The sequence below is a fragment of the Sminthopsis crassicaudata genome, chromosome 3, assembly GCF_048593235.1.
Source record: "Sminthopsis crassicaudata isolate SCR6 chromosome 3, ASM4859323v1, whole genome shotgun sequence".
NCBI lineage: Eukaryota > Metazoa > Chordata > Mammalia > Dasyuromorphia > Dasyuridae > Sminthopsis > Sminthopsis crassicaudata.
The window spans coordinates 284,183,693-284,211,016 of record NC_133619.1 but is presented as its reverse complement, the minus strand read 5'-3'; the positions used below and the strand labels follow the sequence as shown (position 1 = coordinate 284,211,016).

The 27,324-nt window shown below is 33.3% G+C and overlaps 1 protein-coding gene across 1 annotated transcript in view; it reads right to left on the bottom strand.

The window, feature by feature from the left end:
* DMD (dystrophin) overlaps window positions 1-27,324 on the bottom strand; it is a 2,117,885-nt gene that overhangs the window by 826,315 nt on the left and 1,264,246 nt on the right. The window contains 1 exon segment of the mRNA XM_074300855.1: window positions 19,685-19,860. Coding sequence (XP_074156956.1) covers window positions 19,685-19,860 — 176 coding nt within the window.

Below are 27,324 nucleotides of genomic sequence, written 5' to 3'. Positions count from 1 at the left end.
CTACTTGCTTAATGTTTATGGTAGGATTTATTCGGGCATGTGGTAGTAATAATAATTAATGGGATATTTAACATTATCCATCTGCAATTGGCTCAAAGATATTTTATTTTTAGAGTCATTCTAATGCATTTAGCTATTTCCCCCCAAAGCACTGGTTTCCTGGTTGAAGTCTTGGTTATGTTATAATTTATATTATAAATGTTCTTAATGAAGGTTCAGGAAGTAGAATAGCATTATGGTGGAAGATTTGCATAAACAGAAAATAAGAGCTTTAAATATATCATTTTGTACAGTGTGCTTAATATTATATACAGTGTGAGTCACAGTTTCATGTCTAAAATGCTATTTATATGCCTAAGTGGAATCTACAGTCACTACCATGCTTGATTTCTGGAGAGAGTTCACTAATCAATGAAATGTTTGCCTTATCTGCTTCAGTGATATGCAATGTTGTATATAGAAGTGTACTTCTATACTCATTAATTTGTTTTAAATCTCTACGATTTATTTAAATTCAAATGCTCCTTGGGAGAATCATGGGACAAGTGATATATGGTGGAAAGAGTCAAGACTAGAATTCTAGTTTTGACTATTAATCATTATCTTTGTGGCTTTGTGTATAAACCTATTATCCCAGTCTGTGATCCAGACATCTAATTCTATTAGAGTGAGGAACTCCACGAATCTTCTCCCACAGATGAAGATAAGCAATTTACCTATAATTTATAGTCTTAAAAATGTACCTGAGTATTGAAAAGTTAAGTGACTTGGTTACTGAAGAGTTAAATGACTTGTTTATTGTAACACATAAGAGTACATTTCAGGAGCAATAATTAAACTCAGTTATTCCTGAAAAACAAAGCAAAACAAAACAAAACAAAAACCTGATTTTTTGTACCCATGCCTCATTTTCAAAAATAGGATAGCAGCTAACTTAACTCTTATAATTATAGGAACATAGATTAAGAAGTATAAGGTTTCACAGAAATTATCCTAGAGATAATCCAGGTCCCCTCGTTTTAAATTCATGATTCTTTCCATAGAACAATATTAGTATGAAGATAAAAGGGATAACCCCCTGCAATGTCTTTTGATCTGTCTACAAGAAATTATTTTTTTATCAAAGGCTAGTAATTGTTCTCTAATAATCTCATTGTGTACTCATCTTTCTTGATCTTTCTGAAATGTTATCATAGTCTTGACAAACTCTTCTTAACTAGATACTTTCTCTCTATTCTTACCATCCCACCATATTTTCCTGATTCTTCTCATATCTCTGTAACTAGCTTTTCTGTCTCCTTTACTACTTCCTTGTTTTCTTCCTAATTTTGGCTTTCTTTTCTTCTCCAATTATCATCTCTCCACTAGCAATCTTATTGATATCAATGAATCTATGGAGTTGATTCTCCAAAATCTAGGTCCAGCTCTGCTCTGTCTTCCAAGCTTCAGACCTGCACCATCAATTTTCTGTATGTCCAAATCTACTTACTCAGCCCTAATTTCTCTGTTGATGTCTAGTCTTGTAATTCCAACTTCTTGTTAGATATCTCAAATTGGATGTCCTGTAGAAGTCTTAAATTCAACATATAAAAAATTGACCTTATTATCTTCCTTCCCAAATTCGATCCACTTCTAAATTTATCTCTTAGTGTAAAGAACATGACTATCTTCTCAGTTTCCCAGACTTAATAAACTAGTTATTATCCTCAACATCTCTTACTCTGCATCCATATCCAATATATTGTTAAAAAGTCTATTGACTTCATTTTTGTGACTTTTCAGAAATAATATTTTATGTAATACTACTACCACTTTGGTGCCTCCTCATTCCTTCAGTATTTCTTGATGAGAGTTGACTGATTGGCTTGCCTGCTATGTCTCTCCACACTCCTACACTTTATTCACTTATCAAAGTGACTATTCTAATGTACAGATTCAACTGTTACCTTCTCCTGACTCCCAATTCAATAAACTCCAGTGGCTCCCTATCATTTCCAGGATCGAATATAAAATTCTCCATTTGGAAATCAAATTCTTTCATAATCTTCCTCTCTCTCCCTTTTCACCTTTCTAGACTTCTTATACAGCCATACCCTCCCTAATATATTATTTGATCCAGTGCAATGGCCACCTTGTTATTCTTCAAACAAGATATTTCATCTCTGAGCTTAAAGTATTTTTATTTGCTGTGTCCCATACCTGTAATGCTCTTCCTGCTTGTTCATCACCACCTCTTGACACTCTTATGTTCCTTTAAGTTCCAATTAAAATCCCATATCCTAAAGCTGAGCTTCTTAACTGTGAGTTGCAATCCCATATAGGGACTAGTAATTGAATGTGGGGATCATGAAATTATGATTTACTATGGTACATGTTTCCTTTGTATACCTATTTTATATACCATATGTAGCTACAACCCACATTTTAAGAAATCTACCTCTAGAGCATCCTATTCACAACTAGTTCCCTTATCTATTCCTGAAAAGATTTTAAACTTTAGCCAAGCATTATACCTGACAGCAGATTTTTTTCTAACAGATGTGCCAGGACTTTAATGAATTTTCAAAGCCACTAAAAACTATACAGAATGCCTTTTAATTTTATCATAGGAGGCAGCAGTGAATAGAGCCATAGACCTGGAATAGGGAAGATCTGAGTTCAAATGTAGACTCAAACAATTAGTGGTTATGTGACCTTGAACAAATAAGATTAAGTTTGTCCAACTATCAAATGAGTTTAATAATAGCAGCTATCAGGATTATTATAAGGATAAAATGAAGGGTTTCCCAGTTTCTGAAGTATAGCAGGTTATCAAATGTTTTCCCATTTCCTATCAATTGGGATCTACATTACAAAATATGACCCAGGAGCAGAATGGTACCAGTGAAGTATGTGACAAAGCATTCTATCATTTATGTCATCCCATAGCAGAATCAGAATCTTAGTATTGAAAGAGGCCTCTGAGGATATTGAGGACAAAATAAGGTACTGAGGAAGCATCTCTTCTACCATGTACCTGAAAATAGGTCATAGAGTCTATTAGAAGACCAGTTAGTGAAGCAGAGTTTGCTGAGCTGGCAGGAAACAAATTTTAGGGAAGCTTGTTTGTTTTCCTTATATCAAATCTAAATTTGCTATGTTGTGACTTATAGCCATAATGCTTTCTTTTGCCCTTTGGGGATTTCTGGGATGTTCAAGTGATATTCATGTTGCAGGTCCTTTTCGATCCTGACCACCTTCCTCTAGATATTCTTAATCTTACAAATGTCCTTCTTAAGATATAGAACCAAAAAATTAAATGTAATTCTTGAGAGGCAGATCACAGTTAGACAATCAGCTCCTTAGTCCTGGGAAGGCTGTTTTCCATTACTTAGTTCCTTGTAAAGAGGCAGATAGGTGGCTTAGTGGATAGCAAAAGAGGCCTGAAGTCATGAAGAATGGAGTTCAAATACAGCCTCTTAGATTCAACTAGCTATATGACCATGAACAAGACACTTAATCCTGCTTGTCTCAATTTCCTCACCTGAAAAATCAGCTAGAAAAGGAAATGGCAAAATACTCCATTATCTTTGCCAAGAAAACCTCAAATAGGATCACAAAAGGCAGACATTACTGAATAACAACAAAAGCCCAAAATCAAATTAATTTTTCTTAGCTGCCATATTATATAGTAGAGTAGTATTATGCTGATTGTCAACCAAAGCCTTGCAGATTTTTTGTTGTTATTTTTTTTCCAGACTAATAGTTGTCTTTCCATGTATCCCTACCTTTTTCTTGGGGAAGTGAGGTTTTTTTTTTAATCCAAGTATACATTTTTATATTTATCCCAATAAAATTTCATCATCCTATAAAACCCAATATTCTGGCCTGTCTAGAATTTTTTTGGATCCTGTCATCCAGATGTTTTATATTTGAGTTTTCACAGCTTTCTGAGTATAGCCTTCACTAAACAGAATTGATTGCATTCTGGGGATTGTATTAGTATACAAATACCTGTTATTTAATAGGAGTTAACTATGATGATAATGATAATTTAGGTGAAGGAATATAATGCAGTTGCTGTTATTGCTGCTAATTTGCACATTTCCTCTACTGTTTCTTGCTACATTTCAATTATTTTAGAGCACTTCTTTACCATGTACAATATAAGAGTAAATCACTTATTCATTTTCATCAGCTCAATCTGTCAGTAAACATCTATTAACTCAGTTACTATATGTAAAACTTTAGTAAGCTCTGAAAAAGAAAAAGCAATATGAAGGCTCCATATCTCAGGAGCTTATGTTTAAAAGCTGGAGATAACAAGCAAACAAACAACTAAGTACATAAAAGACATATTGAAAGTAAATGAAAAGTAATCTCAGAGAAAAGATACTAGCAGTAGGAGTTTGGGGGAAGAGCATATTGGGAAAGGGCTGTTCTAGAATGTGAGATTGAAGCTGAAGATAAAGGAAACCAGGGGAACAAGGAGGAAGTATGGTGGGAGAACATAATGGGAAATTGAAAATGCAGGATTTGGGAGATGGAGTATCATATTCCATGAATGGCAAGAAGACAGGTATTGCTGAATCATTAAGTGTGTAGAGAAGAGTAAGTATTGGAAAACTGGAAAGAAATATAAATTTAAATGCTAGAGTACTTTATATTTGGGCAGGAAAATGGTGCAGTAGATAAAGTGCCAGGCTTGGCGTCTCTACTGAGTTCAATATGGCCTCAGACATTCACTATGTGACTCTGGGCAAGTCACTTAACCCTGTCTGCCTCAGTTCCATGTCTGTAAAATGAGCGAGAAATAAAAATGCCAACCCCCTCCAATATCTTTGTCCCCACAAATGGGGACTGTAACAACTGCACGACGATATTTTATATTTGATCCTGGAAATAATAATTTACAGAGAAGGAAAGAGAAATGGTAAGACTGGTGCTTTAGGAAAATTATTTGGGCAAATGAGTAGAGGATAGCTGGGAGTAATGAAAGACAAAGTAGTTTGACTAACTAGAATATATAGAGTTTGGGATTAGTTCAGTGTCAAGAGTAATGGTCATCATAAACTACTTTAATTAGCTAGTAGAGATCAGGATAACAAAAAGTTATCCAATATATAAGCTAAAGTTTTTACCTTTAAGAAATTCAATATGGATTTTTAAAAATCTCGTGAATGTAGAAAAGAAATAATCCACTGACATTTTTATCAGTATCAAATAAGTGCCATTTATCAACAATAAGTAGTATCAATACCAACAAAGAATTCAGTATATACTACCACAATCAGATAAGACTAATAACCTGTCCCAAAGGATATGAAGCAACAAAATGCTTGAAGATACACTAAGGAAGCATGAAAGCTATATGTGATACCCGAGGAACGGAGTTACAAGAAAGAAACAAGTGCATTTGGGAGTTAGTTCGACAGAGAAGACAATTCCCAACAGAATATGTGAACTTCATTTCACTGAATCAAAAACTTTGTTTCAATTGTCTGCAGTTAATTGTGGAGAAGGTAATCATCAAAACACTTTGCGGGTGAACAGATGCTAAGTAGAGACAATGATACTATGCAATTCAAGTTTCAGCCCTTTAAAGGGAACTTATTATACAATTACTTACTATTAAGACAAAGACAAGTTGGATCTGTGTAATGGAGTACTGGACTGGATTGTCAGTGGCCCTTCATTAGTTCCAATAAGTGTTTGATGCTACTTTGTCCATTATCTCCCTTTAACCATGATAATTGTAAATGATAGTTTTGGACATGTAGATTAAAAGATCTAACATTACCCAGAGATAATTTAATTGCCTTAAAGGATTTCACTACTAAGAGTGTGATGAGTTTGTTGTACGAAATGGTTAGACTTATGACTAAGGAAATCATTTTGGGATATGAATGGATGATGGACTGAAGTGAGGAGAGACCTGTTGCAGGCAGAGGAACAAGAAGGCTATTGCAATAAATATTATTGATCACTGGTTTTTATTATATATGTACATGTATACTATATATATAAAACAATCACATTCAACCAGATCTCCACATTTGCTGACGTGTTAAGAGTAATATTTCTCAGTGTATGGATTTCTTGTCAAAAGCTGTTCAGATCAAGGTAGTCATTTTGAAAGCAATTTCTCAAGGAAGTGTTAGCTTTGGCTTGCATCAAGAAGTCTTGAACTATACCTTACCCTTCTCAAGGGGATGTACAATTTGAATTTTATAAGCACTCTGATGAATAAAGCACTGGCAGATATCAGAGAAAAAAATTTCAGAGGACTTAACATTTGGCTTTTGTTGTACATGTGTACAATTACATTGTGAGTAATGTCACAGGCTTCATATCCTCTCTCTGACTTTTGGATATTAGCTTCTCTTGCCTACTGATTTTTGTTTTGGAGTCTCTAGGAGCAGAAATAATGCTGATACTCAAAACCATGATACTTCACAGTTGAAGTATAAGTGGAAAGCAGCTTATCACTTAGTTATAATGTCTGCCAGAAAGAACACTAAAAGAAAACAATGATTATATAATTATATGTTTTACATACATATATATATATATATATATATATATATATATATATATATATATATATATATATATATCATAATTATATAATACCAAACTTGTATTGGTCAAGCCTTTTGATAAAGTTGAGAAAACTTTTCTGAAAAAGTTGATCTTTATGAGATACAAAACTGAGCAGATTAATACAAAGCTCTTGTATAACCAACTATTGAGAGTTGGGAAATTGGGAAAGGCGGGACTGAGATGAGGCTTAAAGATACTTTACCTCAACCAAATATTACTTACAGATAAGTTATTTGCACTGCCTGATAAACTGCTGGACACTTACTTCAAAGGAGTCTAAGCAAAAAGCTAATGCTTATTACATGCCAATGGTGCAAAGACTGGATTAGACAAGAGTTTAGAAACATGTACTAAAAAAAAGATTACGTATAACCCCTAACCCAGTTTAAATAATGGGAGGAGACTAAACCCTTAAATAAACGCCTAGAAGTTCTGCTGTAGACTTCTATGGTACTGCTATACCTTTCAGGTGGAGTAATAGTGCTAGGCAAAATGCTTTGGGTTTAGAAAGGTAGGTTTATACTTCTGATAAGAACCAAGACCAGATGGTATCATCATCTTTTTAAGGTATAAGGCCAAATAATTCATGTCAAAGAAGAGCTCTTTCTATTTGATCAATTACTAGACTAATTTATGGTGTCATCATGGAATATGCAGAAATGATTATACATGTTGGTAGCAGGCAAAGCTAATATATATCCATCCAATGTATACCTTAAATATATTTACATATGTGTATTGATTCAAAAAAAGTGATTGATCATAGAAACTTCTGACTTGTGTATTTTTTTATGGTAACTGGGAAGACAGAGAGAAGGACAGTGACAAAGCAGGGTATGTGATTTAAAAAAAAAAAAAGAAAGAAAAGAAAAAAAAAAAGAAAAAGAAAAAGAAAGTAGAATATTGAAAAATGGTTAGGATCTTGCTCAGGGTTGGAGTTGCAGAGGAAAATGAAAGAGAACATTTTAAGGCTTATATTTTGTTAATTTTTGAAAGCAGGAATACAAAATACAAATCTGGTTACTCTTTTCCTTTAGGCCAAAATGTGAGATCTCAAGAGCTGTGGGATAGACAGCCTTGGAGAGTTCCCACTGTTTTACTTTCTACACACACAGTTGGGTATAGATGAAACAACTCTAAAAATAAGTTCTATCTTGTGGGAGGAGAAAGAGAATGACTGGAAAAGAACGAAGACTCCTATATTACAAAGTAGATCTCAGTAATTTCCAACTAATAAGCTATTGATCTGTCTAGAAGCTTATTTTGACCTTCCACATCAACTTTTCTGATGCAGTCAATTCAATTCGTTTCAACAAATTATTCAAAACTTGTTTGGTATTCTATCGTGTCCATCTCTTTATGACTCTGTATGGGATTTTCTTGGCAAAGACAATGTAATGGTTTGCCATTTCCTTCTTTACTAGATTAAGGGAAGCAGAGGTTAAATGACTTGGCCAGAGTAGCACAACTAATGAGTGTCTGAGATTGTATATTAATATGATATTTTTGAATCCAGGTCCAGGATTCTATATACCAGCCACCTAGCTGCCTCAAAAACAAACAAACAAACAAACAAACAAACAAAAAAACTTAATAAGTATCAAAGTATTACATTAAACTAATATTGTATAGATTCATGTATGCATTTTTATCTTTCAATGTTTGTAATTAACAATAGACATCTGTTTTATGATTGCTGAATTAGAATTAAAGTCACTAGCCATAGGTAAATTTGACATGTAGGGCTTAAATTCATCACATTGGCTGATCAACAAAGTTCCTCAAACTATCTACTTAGATTGCCAGCAATATATGAATGAATTACTGTTTCTAAATAACAATCAGTGTTGAAATAACAGATATTCCAGAAATGATTGTCACACAACAAAATGAATTTATGGTGGTTGAGTCAATTATTTACAAAATAGTTCGATTGATATATCTGTTTTCAATAGATATAAGTTCTGAAACAGAAGGAATTTGCATTCACCTAGGCTATAGCTATAGTAAATTTTTATCAAGAATCCATAGCCCAAAGTTGTTATTTTTTTTGTTATACCACAGGAAAATTCATGTAGATATTAATAGCCACAAGTGTTTATAGATAAGCAGGTCTCTATTCATCTCTTCTTTGATGATTCTGGTAAAATGTTCAAAGACATTTATAATTTTTATAAAATGACTTTAAAAAGTCATGTTTTTAGCAATCTTCTGATGGGTTATTGTATTTTCAAATTTTTGGAACATTTTTGAGTTAACTATATTAATGTGAAGCCTGATGAAGGTAATTTCTTTCCCTTTGTTCGTGTGCTCAAGTGGAGGCACTTTTCCTGTATAGCTATTTTTATATACATATTAGTTTTCAGCTTTTAGCAAAAGTATCATAATTATTAAGTTCTCTTTGACAGAGCAAAATGAAGCAAAATGTCCAATAAGTTTAATCAAAGGATCATTTATTTATGATTCAAGAGAGCTATGAAAGTTGATGTCATTAACTTCTTAAGTATATTAAATCTTGAGGAAAATCAGAGTGAACTGATTAATTATCACTCTTATTTTTGCCATTAATTTTAAGGTTATAAAGGTCTATGCTTAATTTCCCAGGGCTAAAACTATAATATTTGAAGAGAGGCAATAATTTCAAAAGGAAAGAAAATTCCTTTGGTTTAAACCCATTTAAATAAATCTATGTAGAATAATCAATTTTAAAGACTTCAATGTTCTAGCAAAATGTAAATTCCTCATGGAGCTAGGACAATTTCTGTTTCTTGTCTTTGTGCAACTAGTACCTAGGATGGTGTTTTATATATCAAAGATACTTAACTAGATTAGTAAGTTGAATTTTATTTGAAAATCTTAGTAGTTTAGAAAAATTAGAGGCAAAGTCTATCTCAATCAGGAAAGACCAAATTGCAGTATACTTTGTGTTTTTTTTTAAATGCAATTTTATTACTTTCCAGTTAATAGAGCAACAGAAATTGTTAGCAGAATACCTCCTGCTAAGCCTACTTCAATGAATTAGATAAAGTCAATTTGAAATTAAAAGAATTCATTTGCATGTGAATAATTAATAAGCTAAAGTCTTTGAAAATAGCTCATTCTTTTAAGAAGATTTAAGCATGTCTTTTGCCAACTTTTTTTATGCTATTAATTTACTTTGTAAACTAGCTTAAGCAGTCGAGGCAAAGATAAATTCTATCCAAGCCTGGAACACTAGAAAACATACAATATTTCTTTAAGACATAGCTGTTGCTCAGTAAGTATAGTTTCACTCAACAAAGTCAATAAATACTGATCTTTCCCCTATCTTCCAAGTATAAAAGTTCATATTAGAGTGTTTTCCTTATAAGTAACCAGTGAGAAAGTAGGACAAACATCACTACTTAAATTTAAAATTTGGTGGCTCAGAAACATTAAGACAGCTGTCCAGGATGACACAACTATTTTTTTTTTCTTTAATAGTTTTTATTTACCAGATATATACATGGGTAATTTTACAACATTGACAATTACCAAAATATTTGTTCTAATTTTTCTCTTCCTTCCCGCCCCAGATGGCAGGTTGACCAATACATGTTCAATATGTTAAAGTATAAATTAAATACAATATATGTATACATGACCAAACAGTTGTTTTGCTGTCCAAAAAGAATCGGACTTAGAAATAGTGTACATTTAGCCTGTGAAGGAAATCCAAAATGCGGGTGGACAAAATTAGAAGGATTGGGAATTCTATGTAGTGGTTCATAGTCATCTCCCAGAGTTCTTTCACTGGGTGTAGCTGGTTTAGTTCATTACTGCTCTATTGGAACTGATCTCATTGTTGGAGAGGGCCACATCCATCAGAACTGATCATCATACAGTATTGTTGTTGAAGTATACAATGATCTCCTGTTCTGCTCATTTCACTCAGCATCAGTTCATGTAAGTCTCTCCAGGCCTTTCTGAAATCATCCTGTTGGTCATTTCTTACAGAACAATAATATTCCATAATATTCATATACCACAATTTATTCAGCCAGTCTCCAACTGATGGACATCCACATAGTTTCCAGTTTCTGGCCACCACAAAGAGGGCTGTCACAAACATTCTTGCACATACAGGTCCCTTTCCCTTCTTTAAGATCTCTTTGGGATATAAGCCCAGTAGTAACACTGCTGGGTCAAAGGGTATGTACAGTTTGACAACTTTTTGAGCACACTTCCAAATTGCTCTCCAGAATGGCTAGTTGTATTCACAATTCCACCAACAATGTATCAGTATCCCTGTTTTCCCACATCCCCACTTGATCTGAGATAAGGATGGCTACCCCTGCTTTTTTGACTACTTGAAGCATAATAGATTCTTCTCTAGCCTTTTACCTTTACTCTGTATGTATCTCCCTGCTTTAAATGTGTTTCCTGTAAACAACATATTGTAGGGTTCTGACTTTTGCTATCTGTCTCCGCTTAATGGGAGAGTTCATCCCATTCACATTTACAGTTAAAATGACTAATTCTGTATTTCCTGCCATCATATTATCCCCAGATTATGCTTTTTTTACTTTGCCCCCCCAAACCCCTTCCCCAGTATTAAACTTATGAGCCCCATTTGGGTCATGCAGCCCTCCCTCTTTAGTATCCCTCTCTCCTTCCTTTAAATCCCTTTCCCTTTCTTGTACCCTTCCCTTATTACTCTTTTCCTTTCCCTTTTCCTCTTCCCCTTTTTAAAGAGGTGAGAAAGAATTTTCTGTAAAACCAATATGTCAATTAATTTTCTCTTTGAACCAATTCTGATGAGAGTAAGGTTCACACAATGTTTCTCCCCCTCTCTAACTTCTCTCAGATATGATAGGTTTTCTTTGCCTCTTCGTGGGATGTAATGTCCCTCTTTTTATCTCCCCTTTTCCTTTTTTCTGACACTATCCCCTTTCCATTTCTACTTCCTTTTTTTTTTTTTGTTATATTAGTAAAATAAAATTATACATGTGGACTTTATGTATATCCACAACAGAAATACAGTTCTCAAGAGTTCCTTGTAAAGGGTTAGAACTGAGCAAATGCACTTGGATAATGGAGCACGTGAGACTAATTGCCAATTGGACCATTCTCTATTAACATGTTTGAAGGTTCACCCTCCCCAACTATTCTTGCTGACTTGATTGATGGGACAAAGAAGGGGAAGTGACTTGTGTGGGTAGAGTAGGAGGAGGAAATTGAGGCATTCTCCTGGCGGTGGAGAGAGAGAAAGGTGCTGCGGAGATTGCTAAACCACAAAAGACCAAGAATAAAGATTTTTGGTGATCCTGACTCCGGCTGATTTCTGGGAAGACAGAGTTCCAGCAGTTCCTTTTACCTTTTTCTGCTTCTCTTGAGTCCTATGACTGAAGATCAAATTTTTTGTTTAGATCTGTTTTTTTTCCTTAGAAATATATGATGATCTGTTTTTATTAAATGTCCATCTTCTTCCATGGAAGAAAATGCTAAACTTATCTGGGTACTTTATTCTTGGCTGCATTTCAAGTTCTTTTGCCTTTCAGAATATCAGATTCTAGGCCTTTTGATCCTTTAATATAGAGGCAGACAGATCTTGAGTTACCCTTATTGTGGCACCTTGGTATTTGAATTGTTTTTTTCCTGGCTTGTAATGTTTTTTCCTTAGTCTGATAGTTCTGAAATTTGGCCACAATGTTCCATGTTTTTTTTTGTTTTTTTTTAAATTAGGGTCTTTTTCAGAAGGTGTTCGATGAATTCTTTCAATGCCTATTTTACCTTCTGGTTCTGTTACCTCTGGGCAGTTCTCTTTGATGAGTTCATGTAAAATAGGCTCTTTTTTTCATCATAATTTTCGGGAAGTCCAATAATCCTCAGATTATCTCTCCTAGATCTATTTTTCAGGTTCTGTTGTTTTGCCAAGTAGATATTTGATATTTTTCTCCAGATTTTCATTTTTTTGGTTTTGCTTACTGATTCTTCGTGTCTCAATGAATCATTCATTTCTATTTGTTCAGTTGTGATTTTTAATGAGTTATTTTCTTCATTAGCTTTTTTTACTTCTTTTTGTATGTGTCCAATTGAGTTTTTAAATGAGTTGTTTTGCTCTATGGAATTTTTTTCCATTTCACTAAATTTGCTTTTTAGTGAGTTATTTTCTTTTTCCAATTCACAAATCCTACTTTCCTGTGATTTCTTCATCTTTTCCAATTCCCTAATTCTGTTTCCCTGTACTTCCTGTGAATTCTTTACCTTTTCTAATTCACATTTCAAGACATTGTTATTTTCTTGCATAGATTCTCTTTCCTTTCTCCATTTTTCTTCTAATTCTCTTTTGAGATTTTTAATAGTCTTTTCTAGGAGAGCGTTACTTGGGGTATTGTCTGGAGACTATCTGCTGTTAGCCTCCTTGGGGTTGGAAACCCACTCTTTTTCTGTATAGAAGCTATCAATCCTTTTCTTCATTTTTTTTACTCATTTTTTTAAAGCTTTCAGGGTCTGCCTTCAGGGCAAGGAGGTTACCAGCTTCCTCTGCAGAGCAAGGATGGGTATATGGACAGTAACTGTCTTCTCAATGGGCTGCAAGGAATGGCCGAGCTGTGGGAGGGCTCTGGGAGGAGCTCCACATGGAAGTGAGTAGACCTGGGTATCACTTGCTGGGCTGTCCAAGTGCCCTGCCAGGAGCCCTGCTGTGAGGATTAGCGACTGCTTTGGGGCTAGAGGTAAAGCAACAAAAGTATCACTGCCCCCCACAAACGCCTGCTTTGAGTATTAGCAGTTGCCCTATTGCTTACCGCACTGGACCGTGTCTCTGCCTGGGGAGCGCAGTTGAGCTGGGGAGATTGCACTATCCCAGGCCGAACTGCAGAGATTCCACTGTCCCAGGCTGAGCCCCTCACTGTGTAGATGAGAGGCTGCCCCGGGCTGTGCTCCTGCTGTACAGGTTTGTGACTGCCCCCCAATATGAGTCCCTCACTGCAGAATGCCACAAAAAGCTGTGTTATGGTCTACTGAGTCACTTCCGGTCCTGGGTGGGTGCAGCCTGGGTGGGTGCAGTCTGATCCTCTCAGTCTCTGGCGTCCTTCAGTGTACCACTACCCTAGGCTCTGATTTCTCTGCTGGTTCCCTACTCTGCCACTGAAGCAAAGCAGTCAGGCTATGGCAGTGAGCTCTATGTAAACTTTCCAACCACAGAGGCCACCCTGCTCCCAAAGGTATCCCTGTTCTGCACTGGTCTACTCCTGCACTCAGATCAAACCCCTTCTGGCAATATTCTAGATTATCTTGGCTGGTGGATTGTTGTACTTCCAATCTTCAGGAACCTTACCAGTCTAGCATGATATTTGAGGCTGATTTTAAAAATTGGTAATGAGGGTAAGAGGAGCTCAGATTCTCCAGTGTGCCTTCTCCACCATCTTGGCTCCGCCCTCGATCACACAACTATTAAATGTTCAAGTATAGTGGACATTGGAATCTTTGGACTTAAATTCTATCAAACCATGGAACAAAACACAATATAAATATAAAGAATATTGAGGGCTATAAAAGTACAACAGCAATAGTAAACATTTAACACCTATTATTGGCAGCTAGGTGCCTCAGGGGGTCAGAAAGCCATGTGTTCATATCTGGCTTCAAATACTGGGTATCTGATCCTGAGCAAAATACTTAACATCTTTTTGCCTCGGTTCCTTCACTCAAAAAATGGTGATAATAATCTCTCCCAGGTGATTATGAGGATTAAATGTGACATTTATAAAATACTTAGTAAATATTAAATCATTTCAAAAATCCTTACTACTACTATGACTCATTGTAATTATAATTACAATACTATTTTGACTATTACTACTGTTGCTAGGTGAAAGGTTCTAGGATAATCAAAAAGCAGACTCTTAGTAACAATGAATTCCTCATTATAATTTAATCCAACAATGAGAACTCTCATAAGGATAGCATATTCCCTATTTGCTTCTATTTAATGATTAGGTTTTTTTTTTTTGATTAGTTTATATAGAAGTTATACTTCTAAAGTTCATTTTATCTATTTCATAATTCAATCAGTCTCTCATTAAAACTGACACTTTCCTAAAATCTAAATAACCTACTCATACCCCTCTCAATTTTGCTATCTAAAAGCCAATATGCTTCATTAATTGGTTCTTCCAATAAAAACTTACTCAGAAGAAAATCAGGAGAAACACAGAAGGAAGTTTTTTGAGCATTATTTTGAATTTGACATCAAATATACTTTCATTTGTATATTAACTATTTATGTGATGTTATGTAATATTAATCATTTGGGTCTGTCCTACTAGATTATACTTTTTCAATAGTATTTTATTTTTCTTAATTATATGTCAAGATAATTTTTAGCATTTATTTTTAAAAGATTTTTGAGTTCTGAAGTTTTCTCCTCCCCTCCCTAATCCCTAAAATGGTAGACAATTTTACATAGATTGTACATGTACTAGTTTAGAAAACATATTTCCATATTAGTCATAGTTGTGAAAGAAAAAACAGATCAAAGGAAAAAAATGAAAAAATGAAATAAGTGAAAAATATTATGCTTTGATCTACATTCGGAATCTATCATTTCTTTATCTGGTTTTGAATAGCATTTTCCTTTGTTGGTATTTTTACTTTATTGTGTTGCTGAGAAGAGCTAAATCATTCATAGATGATTATCATACAATATTGCTGACATTCTATACAATATTTCCCTGGGTCTGCTCATTTCGTTTTCCATCAATTTAATACAAGTTTTTCTAGATTTTTCTGAAACCTGCCTCTTTTATCATTTCTTATCGCACAATATTATTCAATCACATTCATATACTACAGGTTATTCAGCCATCCCCCAACTGATGGGCATCCCCTCAGTTTCCAATATTTTGCCACCACAAAAAGCGCTGCTACAAATATTTTTGCACATGTAGGCCATTTCCCTTTTTTAAATAATCTTGGGATGTAGACTTAGTAATAATGTTGCTGAATCAAAGGATAGGCACAGTTTGGTTGCCCTTTGGGCATAGTTCCAAATTGCTTTCCAGCACAGTTGGATCACAACTCTTATACATTAGTGTCCTACATTGTATTTGACATTTATCATTTTCCTTTTTTTATATGAGTAAATCTTCTAAGCATGAGGTAATACCTTAGAATTGTTTTAATGAATATTTCTCTAATCAAAAATGATTTAAAACACTTCTTTATATGCCTATAGATAAATTTGATTTCTTTCTCTAAAAACAGCCTGTTTGTATCTTTTGATTTATTATGAATTTATTTATGAATTGAGGAATAGCTTGAATTCTTTTAAAATTGACTCAGTGCTCTATATTTTTGAGAAATGAGGCTTTTACCAGAGGCACTTGCTATAAAGATTATTTTCCAACTTTCTGCTTTCCTTCTAATCAGTTCAATTAATTTTGTTTGTGCAAAAGCTTTTTTAGTTTAATATAATTTCACATTTTATAGTATGCTTTCTCCATGAGCCAATAACTCACTTAACTTCTTTAAGAATGTGGATGTAATATCATTTGATACATATATATGTAGTATTGATATTTTTTCATTGTGGTATCTTTTTATCAAGATGTAATTTTCCTTATCTCTTGTAATTAGGTCTATTTTTTTTTTTTTTTTTACTTCCATTGAAGCATAGTGGATTTTATTCTAGCCATTACTTTTACTCTATGAATCTCTCTCTGCTTTAAGTGTGTCTCTTATAAACAACATATTGTAGGATTCTGAGTTTTGCTCCTCTCTGCTATCAACTTCCATTTTATAGGGGAGTTCATTCAATGCACATTCACAGTTATGGTTATTATCTTTGTGTTTCCATCCTTCCTTCCTCCAACTTGTCTTCTTTCTCCTTTCACTCTTTCCCTCTTCACCAGGCTTTTGCTTTTCTCTACCACCTCCTCTTTGACCTGCTGTTCCTTCTGTCAGTCCAAACCTCCCACATCTCCTTTTTATGTTCTCCCCTCCTACTTCCCAGTTCGGTAAAATGGATTTCTATATTCAAATGACTGTGTGTATTATTTCCTCTTTTAACTAATACTGATGAGAATAAAGTTCAAGTTGTGCCCATCACCCATTCACCCATCTCCCCTTCACTATAATATATTTTCCTTGCTTCTTCATGTGAAATAATTTAACCCATTCTACTTCTTTCATTTCACACTACGTGTCTTCCTCTCCTAAATTTTTAATTACATTCCCTTAAATTCATAATTACCCATTCCCTCTATGTATAATCCTTCTATCTACACTATTAGTGATTTACTTTTAAAAAAATTTTTTTAATTAAAAAAACTATTTATTTACTATTCTCTCCTAGTTAACATATAAAACAATTTTATTTATATTTGTTGCAATGATCTCCTAATCTAATTGGTCTCTCCATTTCAAATCTTTCCCCTTTCCAATTTGTCTTTCAAATAACTGTCAGGATAATTATATACATATATAGGTATATGTATATTTTTAAAAATCTCTTTTATATATCTCTCCTCTGATATTTTTCTATGCTGTCCCCCATGTCTGCAATGCATTCTCGTATGCCTCTACTTCTAAGCATTTATAAATTCTTTCAAAACTCAGCTAATGGGTTAATTTCTGTAGTAGTCTTTTCTGATTTTCCACATTTACTGGTAACTTCCCTTCAAAATTTATGTTGTAATAGTCTTACATATATTTATCTTTGTATATATTATTTCCATTTATAGAGAATAAGCTCTTTGAAGGGAAAGCCTGTTTCATTTTTGTCTTTATATCTTCAATGCTTAGAATTGTACTTAGAACCTATATAGTTGTAGGTAGTTAATAAGTAGGCAGCCAGGTGGGATTGTGACTGGAGTACCAGGATTGATGCCAGGGAGAAAATATCAAATCATTCTAGTATCTTTGCCAAGAAAACACCAAACTGTGGTCACAAAGAGTTGGTCGTGACTGAAAAATAACTGAACAATAACAACTTGATGAAGGGGATTTGTTTGATTGATTTTAAAAAGTGAATAAGAAACATTTAATTTGTAATTATTATGAAAAAATCATCTAATAAACCTTTAAAAGCTTGTTATGGTATTTAATTCAATCTTCTTGCTTCTTAATACCTTTGTTTGTACAAGTTTGGACAGAGTTTAAAATTGATATCATACAAGTTGAGGCCTGTTAGGAGAATAAATGTATTTGTTATTAAAGTAAGGAAATATTTCTGTGACAGAATGATTTCTGTTTAATTTCATGGTTTTCAAAAGAAGTGTGTTAATAAGAAAAAGTATGATTTTAATGAAGTTATTTATAATCAGAAATGTATTTCTCCCAGAATTTGTAAAACAGAAATTTGAAATGAAAATATCTTTAGGTGCTAATATGACAGTGCATAAAGAGCCCCTGTTAGTCCCAGAAGACCTGGATTCAAAACCAGCTTTTGATCCCATTATAAGGTACTCAACTACTTAATGCCCTATCATTCTCTAAAACTATACATTTTGCAAGACATGCTAATGTTTATTAATAGAAGTTTCTTTAGGACTTTTTTACACAAATAAAATCATCTGTTTAGAACAACAAAAGGGAAAGAAATAATGGAGTTTAATGTTTTGCATTAGTCAATATGAATGGTGCAGACCAGTGGTTTGGTTTCAGAACCCTGTTACCATCTTTAAAAATTATTGATGATTCCAAAGGCCTTTTGTTTATGTGAGTTATACCTATTTATATTTATCATATTTGAAGCTTAATATGACAAGTTTTTAAAATGTTAATTTGTTCACATAAATGATAATAATCCAATGGCATATTAATACATTTTATAAAAACAACTTTCTTAAACAAAAAAATAAAAATGACATTTTTATATTGTTTTGCAAATCCCTTTAATGTCTATATTAATAAGGACAGCTGTTTATATCTGCTTCTGCATTCAGTCTGTTATATGATATCATTATGTAGTTTTGATAGATATATGTAGGAAAAAAACATCTCATAACATATATATTTGGGAAAGGATGGATTATTTTAGTAAGCAAATAATACTTTTATATTGTCAAGAAAATAGTTTTGACCTTGTAGACCTCCTAAAAGGGTTTCCAAGAGAATCACAATGTGAAAACTGCTTTTGTAGGCAATAAGTGGTAGAAAAATAGTGTAGAGCATTATTCTGAAACTCATTCTTAATTTCTCTGAACCCAGGGCCTCCCTCTGTGGGTTGTTTCAGGTGTCAGAATATCAAAAACCACCTTTTATGTAAATGACAAGTAGGAGGCAAAAGCTTGAAAAGAGAACTGCTTTCCCATTAAGTATACATAATGATAATCTCATTTGACAAATAAAGGCCAAACCATCCCATATGAACCAAGAAACATTAACATTAACAACAGGAAATTTAACACAAAACCCATCTATAACATTATCTGAGGCTTCTAATAGCAGTGCTTACAGTTGGCTTTTTAAACTCTAAATATATTCCAAGGGAAAGTTTAATGATGATTAAATTCAGTAATAACCTTTTAGGGTTGTTTCCACTCCTTTTAAATATTTGTATCTATTCCCTCTTCTACAATTTAAAGCAAGAAAAAAGCATTATTAGTTCAATGATGAAACTGAAGGTGAACAAAGATATTATTTTCATGATGTCTTAAGTTAGTAAAGACCACATTCTTGCAAGCAGTAAGAACAAGAAATGCACTCAAATTAACGTATTATCATCTTTCCTTTTTTTACCCTTTTTTAAAACTATCATCATTTCTCCTATAAAAAATTAGAAGAAAATATTTGGCTAAAAAAAAAAAAAAACCTTTTTTTTTTTTCTTTAAATGACTGAATTTATCATCCTTTTAAAAATGTGATCCTAATTTTTGAAATAGGAACATCTTAAATATTCACAGGGGAAAGATTTAACAGACCTGTAAGTAAAAAAACAATATTTAACTCATTAGTAATAACTACAATTTTAAGATATGCAAAGGGAATGAATGGACAATTCTTGATTTCCAGTAATAGATTATTTGCCATTATGTTTCAGACCTTATTAGGTTTTCTTTAATTTAGTCTTCACATTTTTCAATAGATTAATTTGATTATTGGTAATTGTAAGGATCCATATTTATTGCTATCCTACCTCTTTTTTCTTTCTTCCAGCTGTCTGCAGACCTCCTGCCACCGAACATTCAGGTAATCCAGTTTATCCTCTAAAATACTCGCATCTCCTTTTGAGGATTGTTCAATGATCTCTTCTCCAGTTACAGTTAATTCCTTGACAACAGTTTGCTGCCTGCTGACGCCATCTTGGAGCTCCTGCAAAACACCAAAACAATCAGAATAAAACAAATGTAAAATGCTACTTTTTTTGGGCATGGTAGAAGTGAGGAGCAAAACAAATAAAAGCCCTAAGAGAAAGTGTGTGTTTGTGTGTGTGTATATGTGGTTGTGGAGTACACACACACACACACACACACACACACATATAAGTATATATATATATATATAGATAGATAGATATAGATATAGATATACACATATATACTGAGAAAATAAAATAGGTAGGAAACAAATATGTCTTTTAATATTTTTAAATTTTTAACAATATTTTTAATATTGTAAAAACTTGAAAAGTAAGCAAATTTTTTGAATTTCCTATTATTAATGTGAAATATAAAAATAGGATTGGAAGAGAAACATTCTTTAAAATAGATCATGCCCTTAGCTGTGTGATCCCAGACAACTCACTTAACCCCAATTACCTCAGCAAAAATAAATAAATAGAATAAAATAAATCATGATAAAGCTTAACTATTTCCTTTACTATTCCTATCCTCATAGGCACATTGTACTCTTTCCTTACTACAGTCTTTTAATCTTCTCTTTTCCTCTATAGCTGGGTACTGCAGCTAGAAGGCACAATGGATAGAAGTACAGACCTGGAATCAAAAAGTTCTGAGTTTAAAATCCAGCTTTAGCATCAGATATTAGCACTTGCCTCCCAGGATTGTTGTGAGGATAAGATGAGATAATAGCTGTAAGCCACTTTGATATATAAATGCTAGTTATGGTTGTTGTTAGGCTTGTAGCAGAGGTGATCCATAACAAAGAACCTGTTTGTTGGATCCACTTTGTGGAATCTGAGCCTTGATTTTGTGGGGATGGATATAAATATTGGCTCCTCCTGAGAGATATGTACTGTATCTTAGGATGATTTTTGTGTTCTTATGAGTTGCATGAAAGATGAATGGCATTTGAGTTATTAAGGCATTAACCATCACCCTCCTATCCTTCAGAGTTATAGAAGACTTGGACCTCTCTCTCTTTTGGAATACTTTCTTTGGAGACAAATCTGCCACCAACTCTTCCTCTGAATTTCAGAAAAGGAAATGGAAGGGACTTGGAGCTATGACTCCAGGACATGGTACTGAGAATATAAAAACTGGATCTCAAGATCTTGGCTGCCTCTTCTGTTTTGTGCATCCTTTTCTGGGCCCATATCACTGAACAGTGACCCTGAGAATTGAATGTTCCCAGTCATGTCATTAACCTCATGAGCTGTAACAGTAAGGAATTCTTGAGACAAAGTCAGGTTTCCAGAAGGAAATAAGGAAACAAGCTTTTATAAATGTACCAAAAGCTATGATAACTGATTTACAAATATTATCTCATTGGAACATCAGAACAATCTTGGCAGGTAGGTGTCATTAGTAACCTCATTTTGCTGATAAGGAAACTGAAGGAAACAGAGGTTAAATGATTTGTCACACAACTATTAAAAGTCAGGTTACATTTGAACTCAGGTCCCTTTGATTCTATGTCCAGAGCTCTATCCATTTTGCCATCTGACTAGCTATCTTTCAAGGAGATACTTCCTTTAACAACATCACTAACATAATTATCCTGAAGCTAAAGAGATAAAAATGACCATGTTGGGGGCAGCTAGGTGGCACAGTGGATAAAGCACCAGCCTTGAAGTCAGGAGGACCTGAGTTCAAATCTGGTCTCAGACACTTAACACTTCCTAGCTGTGTGACCCTGGGCAAGTCACTTAACCCCAGCCTCAGAAAAAAAAGAAAAAACAACAAAAAAACAAAAATTAAAAAAATGACCATGTCACACCTGATTGCCCAGAAAACCTGGTAATTTTTTTTGTGATTGTTTTTGTTATTGTTGGTTGTTGTGATTTACTTGGACATATTTAAAATAAAAATAAAATAATTGTTCTAAAATATGAAATTTTTTTAGCTTCAGGGAGAATAAAGGGTATCTCAAAACTTTAATGCATTTTCAAGTTTTAATGACTTCATAGTTTAATAATACAGATTTGAAGAACTAGTGTTATATGTATTAAGTGTTTATTAATGGATAGATATTTATGTTTTTTTTTCTGTTTTAAGTATAGCTTCAGTGGTGGAGAAATCAGTGTCTTATGCATGATATTAACTTCAGATTTTGAGAACTTTTTCTAGAAGGGATTCTGTTTATTCTTTCAGAGAGACCTTAAACAAAAGTCATACTTCAATTTTGTTGTAGATATCCCCACCCCTATCCCACTGAGAATTCTATTCCAGCATAATGCATAATGAACCAGAAAAAGTTCAAGAAGTCTCACTTCCTTCTTTTAGGGTCACACTGCCCCAAGGATGAATCTGGAAGTGAAAGGGGATTCTGTGAGACACATACTTATTTTTATATATTCTATATCTCCCTGAACAGATAGATATTGTGTCATGTTTTCTTCTTCTTTTTTTCTTCCTAGAACCTTGTATAGCATTTTACATATGAGATATTTCATGAGAATTTGCTTACTCGAATAAATTGATATCATTTTATAAATGATATATGCATCTCAAATGCTTTCTGAATGCCTTTTTTAGTATAAAACAATACAATTTAGATCTAATTGTTTTATGGTGACAGTCATTTATGGAAACCGTTAGAAACTTAGTATTCATAGTTAAGTATTAATGCTTAATCTCTCTTTTTAAAAATAGAAATAATTTTAATCTTAGCTAATCTGTACTTTTTATCCTAATAAAATCAATGAGAAAGAAGTCAAAAAGCAGAATTAACTTAGAAAAATAGACTATTAGGCTCATTACTTTTGAAAATAGAAAAGTTTCCTTTAATCATTAAATTCAGATGAACTTAGCATATATGCACATATTTATGTACACACATCATATACATATCAAAATATAATATAAAATGCTCTAAATTACTATTGATCAGACAAATGCAAATTAAGACAACTCTAAGGTATTACTATATACCTCTCAGATTGGTAAAAGATAACAATAAATGTTGGAGGGGATGTAGGAAAACTGAGACAGTAATGCATTGTTGGTCAAGTTGTGAAGGATCCAACCATTCTGGAGGACAATTTGGAACTATGCCCAAAGGGCTATCAAATTGTGCATACCCTTTGATCCAGGAGTGTACTGGGTCTACTTCCCAAAAAAATCATAAAGGGACCCATACGTATAAAAATGTTTGTAGCAACCCTTGTTGTGGTGGCATGGAATTGGAAACTGAATGGATGTCCATCATGTGGGAATGGCTGAATAAGTCATGGTATATGAATATTATGGAATATTATTTTTCTATGAGAAATGATCAGCAGGATGATTTCAGAAAGACCACTTATATGAAGTGATGCTAAGAGAAGCAAATAGAACCAAGAGAACATTGTATACAACAATAGCAAGATTATGTGATGATCAACTATGATGGACTCTTCAACAATGAGGTGATTCAGGGCAATTCCAATAGACTTGTGATGAAGAGAGCCATCTGTACCCAGAGAAAGAATGGATCCCAACATAGTATTTTCCCCCTTTTTGCTCTTGTTTGTTTGCTTTTTTTCTTTCTCATTTTTTCCCTTTTTGATCTGATTTTTCTTGTGCAGCATGATAAATGTGGAAATATGTATAGAAGAATTACATATGTTTAACATTTATTGGTTTACTTGCTGTTTAGGGGAGGGGATGGGGGAAGAGAAGGTGAAAAAAAAATGGAACACAATGTTTTGCAAGGGTAAATGTTGAAAACTGTTTTTGTATATATTTTGAAAATAAAACTATTTTTAAAAAAAAGAACATAATGACACAGGAAATTTTTCTAATATTGATAGGAATTCTGGACCAGCTTGTGGGTTATCCCAGCTTTTCTCAGGAATTGCTAAAACGACTCCATACTGTTTTATAATTCCCATCAATATTATCATCAATCAACACACATTTACTAAGCCTTTACCATGTACAAAAATCCATGCAAACTTAATCTAGAGACTAAAGTACATAGAAAAAAAATTAGTTCCATTCAAAAGGGTAAAGAAGTCAATTTAAAATAAATATCTACAATATACATATAGAGTAGGTAGAAAGTAACCTTATAAATGAAGGCCTTAGCATAAAAGGTTGGGGTAGGACTGAATTAGAGAAGATGGCCTGAATATGAAATGTGAGAGGAATCTTAAAATACTGGGATTCTGAGAGTTGAGGTGAAGAGAAATGTTACTTTACTCAGGACAACCAGTCCAAAGGCATAGAGATCAGAGATGGACAGTTGCATGTAAGGCAAGGTAAGTCAGGAGTTATGGCTAGAACAAAGTTCATGGAGAGGAGTAATATAAAACAAAACTAAAAATGTAGGAAGGAGTCAGGGAAGAGTTTAAATTCCAAACAAAATCCTAATCAACAAATTAACTTCCATGGTACTATCATTTAAATTTTTATTGTTAATAGTTTACTGTAATTTTCATGTATTTTCCTCACAAATAGAATAGGTGACATAAGTATTATAATCTTCATTTTTTCTTCCCTGATTTCTCTCACTGTGGTCAAGGTAAAATTCAAATACAGGTGTGCTCATTTCAAGTTCAGTCCCCTTTTTACTATGAACATGCCTTTCACCAATTATGGGATCAACTAGGGCATATTTCTAATTCTAAGATGAACTAGAATAAGTAAAAATAATCACATAGAAAGGATTGGTTAATAACTGATTCATATAAAGTTCCAAATAGGGTCCTTTTGTGTATGTGTAGGAAAGAGTAACTCATTAACTTATTACATTTGTGTGGGAAGATTAGGGAGCAAGGCATAATAAGCTTCTCTATCCAGATTTGCATAATACATGTTTTGGAGGGCATACTAATATTCTGTGAGAGGCATAGTGGATTAACTATTGGAGACAGAAAGCATGACAACAAAATAATGGATCAAAACTGAAAGCAAAATTATGTACTTGGTGTTCCAGAGTTATCTCTCGAGACTGAAAGATAATGCTTAGAGATGACAGGTTGTTTTTTTAAATATGGAAAGCTTTTGGATTTTATAAAGTGAAGCTTAGTAAAATATTATCAATCTGGTTTTTTTGAAATAGTGGGTAATTCAAAACAGCTGCTATTCCCCAGCTAACTAAATAATATTAATCAATTTTTCTTTCTTAAAGTTGTTCTTGCTTTCCTCTTTAAATTACAGTCATAATTTGCTTTTTTGTACCTTGATTAATTTTTTTTAATATGTAAGGCAGCTATTGATTTTCTCCATCACAAAAATAAATGTTTAACATATGAAAAAATATTTTGTGTACATTGACAAATAACACCTGAAACAGTAACCCATTGCAGTTATAATACTTTCCTAGTAGATAAGAAAGACTCACAAGAAAGAACTCTGGGACTGGCGAACAGACATTTTCAAAGTCTAAGACAATAAATTGGTAAGGTATGATTTCCCTGCTTTCTCATTCACTTTATTATTGTATTTTGCAAGGGGTGTAGTGGAAAGAGCTTTTGCCTTGAAACTAGAAGTCCTATGTGTTATCCTATTAGATTTTCTTTGATTTCACTAATATGATTTCAATCAATTGATTTCAGCAATTCCTTCACATTTTTCAATTTTCACATTTACAAAGATGATTTCCATGATCACCGGCCTCAGCTAGAACATCAGTCCCATATTTAATGCATCTCTGTCATTGGATTTTCAAATAGAGACTGGTTCCTCATATGAGGCAAAGACTTGACAGGAAAAATTCCTATTTAAATATTGGACTGGATAGTCTCTGAGATTGTTTTATTTAGACTCTGATGAGAAGCCTTACAGGATACCATGAGATATCCACTCTCAAGAGAAGCCTGATGGAGAATAGATAAGAATGCTATGCCTAGAGTCAAGAAGAGTTCAAATCTGGTTTTAGATAACCTATTAGTTGTGTGATCCTGAGCAAGTCACTTTAACCCTGCTTGTCTGAATTTCCTCATCTGCAAAATAAGCTAGAGAAGGAAATGGCAAAAATAACAACAACAACAAAACCCAGTATCTTTGTCACAAAAACTTAATGTGGGGTCACAAAGAGTCAGACACAGTTGAAACAATAGAACAATGATCTACTTCGAATTCTATAACTAGATGAGAGAGCCAGGACATTTCCTTAATACTGATGATTGATACAGAATGCATGTTTGGAAAATGGCCTATAGCAGTTTGTGGTCAAATAGAAAGAAAATTAGCATTTGGTTTGTATTTTAAAAAAAAATTAGTTAACTCCACTATACAGAGCAAAGATAATATCAATAACTGGAGGTCACTAAAAATATATTTGTAGGTACTTAATAAATATTTATTATATAGATAGTTGTCAAATTTTACTGATAATGCCTCAATATTTTTGGAACTGGTCTTTTTCTTTCCACTTCTAATACAACTATGTCACCATCTCATTTTGCCTTTATTAAAGCCAGGTCACAATTAGTGTGTGGTCACATGTATTTGATTTCATGCTATTTGAAGTAAAATTATGTTTAAAAAAAAGGAAAAAAAAAGTTTTTTGTTCCAAACTAATGGAATAATGTAGCAAGAATTTGAATGACATAACCTCATAGAATGCATTATTTTCAATAAAGGACCTACTATATTTAATAGACTCTCATGGACTTTTCTATCTTTATTCTATCTCTCTTTATCCAAGCTTCACACCAAACCAAGCAATCTTCTTAAAGCATAACTCTGATCATATAGCTATCTTATGTCAGGTTCAAAAATTTCAGTAGCTTTCTATTGTCTAATGTATAAAGTATAAACCTCTGGTTTTGCATCAGTTGCAGTCCTCTTCCCACACTATTACCCTACACTTATTCATAATTCTATCAAATTGGACTACTTCCTGTAATTTGTTTTTCTCCTTCCCATGTCTACTTCTATCATTTCCTTCATGAAGATATCCCTTATGTTTTTCCCACCTCACTATCCCTTCATCTTTCTCATATTAAAATGAGTTCTTTATATTCTCATTAATCATATCTTTTTTCTTTGATTTCTTTTTTTCCATTCATCTTACTTTCTGTTTCACATATATATGTGTATATTTCTTTCAATCTATTAGATTGTAAACTCCTTGAGAGACCGGTCTGTGTCATATCTATCTCTACACCCAAAGTCTAGCATGATGAATGGTATAAATTCATCATGCTAGATTTTTAGTTAACAAATGAGGTTACCTGCTTGCCTTATGGACTTTTTAGCTTACAAATTACACTAAATTACCAAAAGCAACATTGTTTAATTTTGTCTTAAGGGATTCAATATGGGTTAGTAGAGGCTTGTAAAGGACATGAACTATTATATTATTTATGGTAAGAGAAACTACAAAAATACTGTCCTAATAAAAAAAATTGTAAAAGTTTCTAAAACTGCGGGAATAGACAAAAAGAAATAAAATAGAGTTAAGAGAAGGAATAAGGAAGAACTGAATAATGCCTGGAAACTGTGC